This window comes from Eimeria mitis, genomic scaffold, assembly GCF_000499745.2.
Source record: "Eimeria mitis Houghton genomic scaffold, Emh_scaff1727, whole genome shotgun sequence".
In the NCBI taxonomy this organism is placed as follows: Eukaryota; Apicomplexa; class Conoidasida; order Eucoccidiorida; family Eimeriidae; genus Eimeria; species Eimeria mitis.
Genome location: NW_013570044.1, coordinates 7,960 through 8,457, shown reverse-complemented (window position 1 = coordinate 8,457; position 498 = coordinate 7,960). Strand labels below are relative to the sequence as shown.

At 60.8% G+C, this 498-nt stretch overlaps 1 protein-coding gene across 1 annotated transcript in view; it reads right to left on the bottom strand.

Annotated features, from left to right (window-relative positions):
* The window catches only part of EMH_0042530 (Thrombospondin type 1 domain-containing protein, related), a gene marked incomplete at both ends in the record, with an annotated part of 2,868 nt that extends 2,375 nt beyond the window's left edge, over positions 1-493 (bottom strand). The window contains 2 exons of the mRNA XM_013495746.1: positions 3-7; positions 49-493. Of these exons, the coding sequence (XP_013351200.1) occupies positions 3-7; positions 49-493 (450 nt within the window). The remainder of the gene's footprint in view (positions 1-2; positions 8-48) is intronic.
* Between the last annotated feature and the right edge of the window lie 5 nt (positions 494-498).

Genomic DNA, 498 nt, shown 5'->3' with positions numbered 1-498 from the left:
CGATGCTCTGCAGCCGTCGAACTGCAAACTCAAACACCTCTGACTGACTCAGGAGCTTCGTTTCCTTAGCGGGCTTATCGCCCGCCTCTCCCGGTAGCTCCGTCGAAGCTGCTGAACCCGACGAGCCCACTCCTTGTTGCTGATGCTGTACCTCCTGCTGCTCTTTCGTCTCCCGCTGCTGCAGCTGCCGCTGCTGCTGCTGCTGCTGCTCTCCCTCCAGTGGCGCCCGAACGGATATTGGGGAGGCAGGTGCCTCTATTCGCCTGCGGTAGAAGTAGTCGGGGGCTGAGACGGTGTAGTTGAGGAGACAGCTGGAGTCCATGAGGGGACAGTCGGGGAAATCAGCAGCTGTTGCTGCTGTCTCCTCCGCGTATACAACGGCTCCTCTTGAGCCGCATATTGCTAGCCACAGTCCTACAAGGAATACAACCCCCCAGGGGCCTCTTAGGGACCTCCGCCAGGTATGCGCCCGCAGGCGCCCCTGGCTCGGCATCCTAT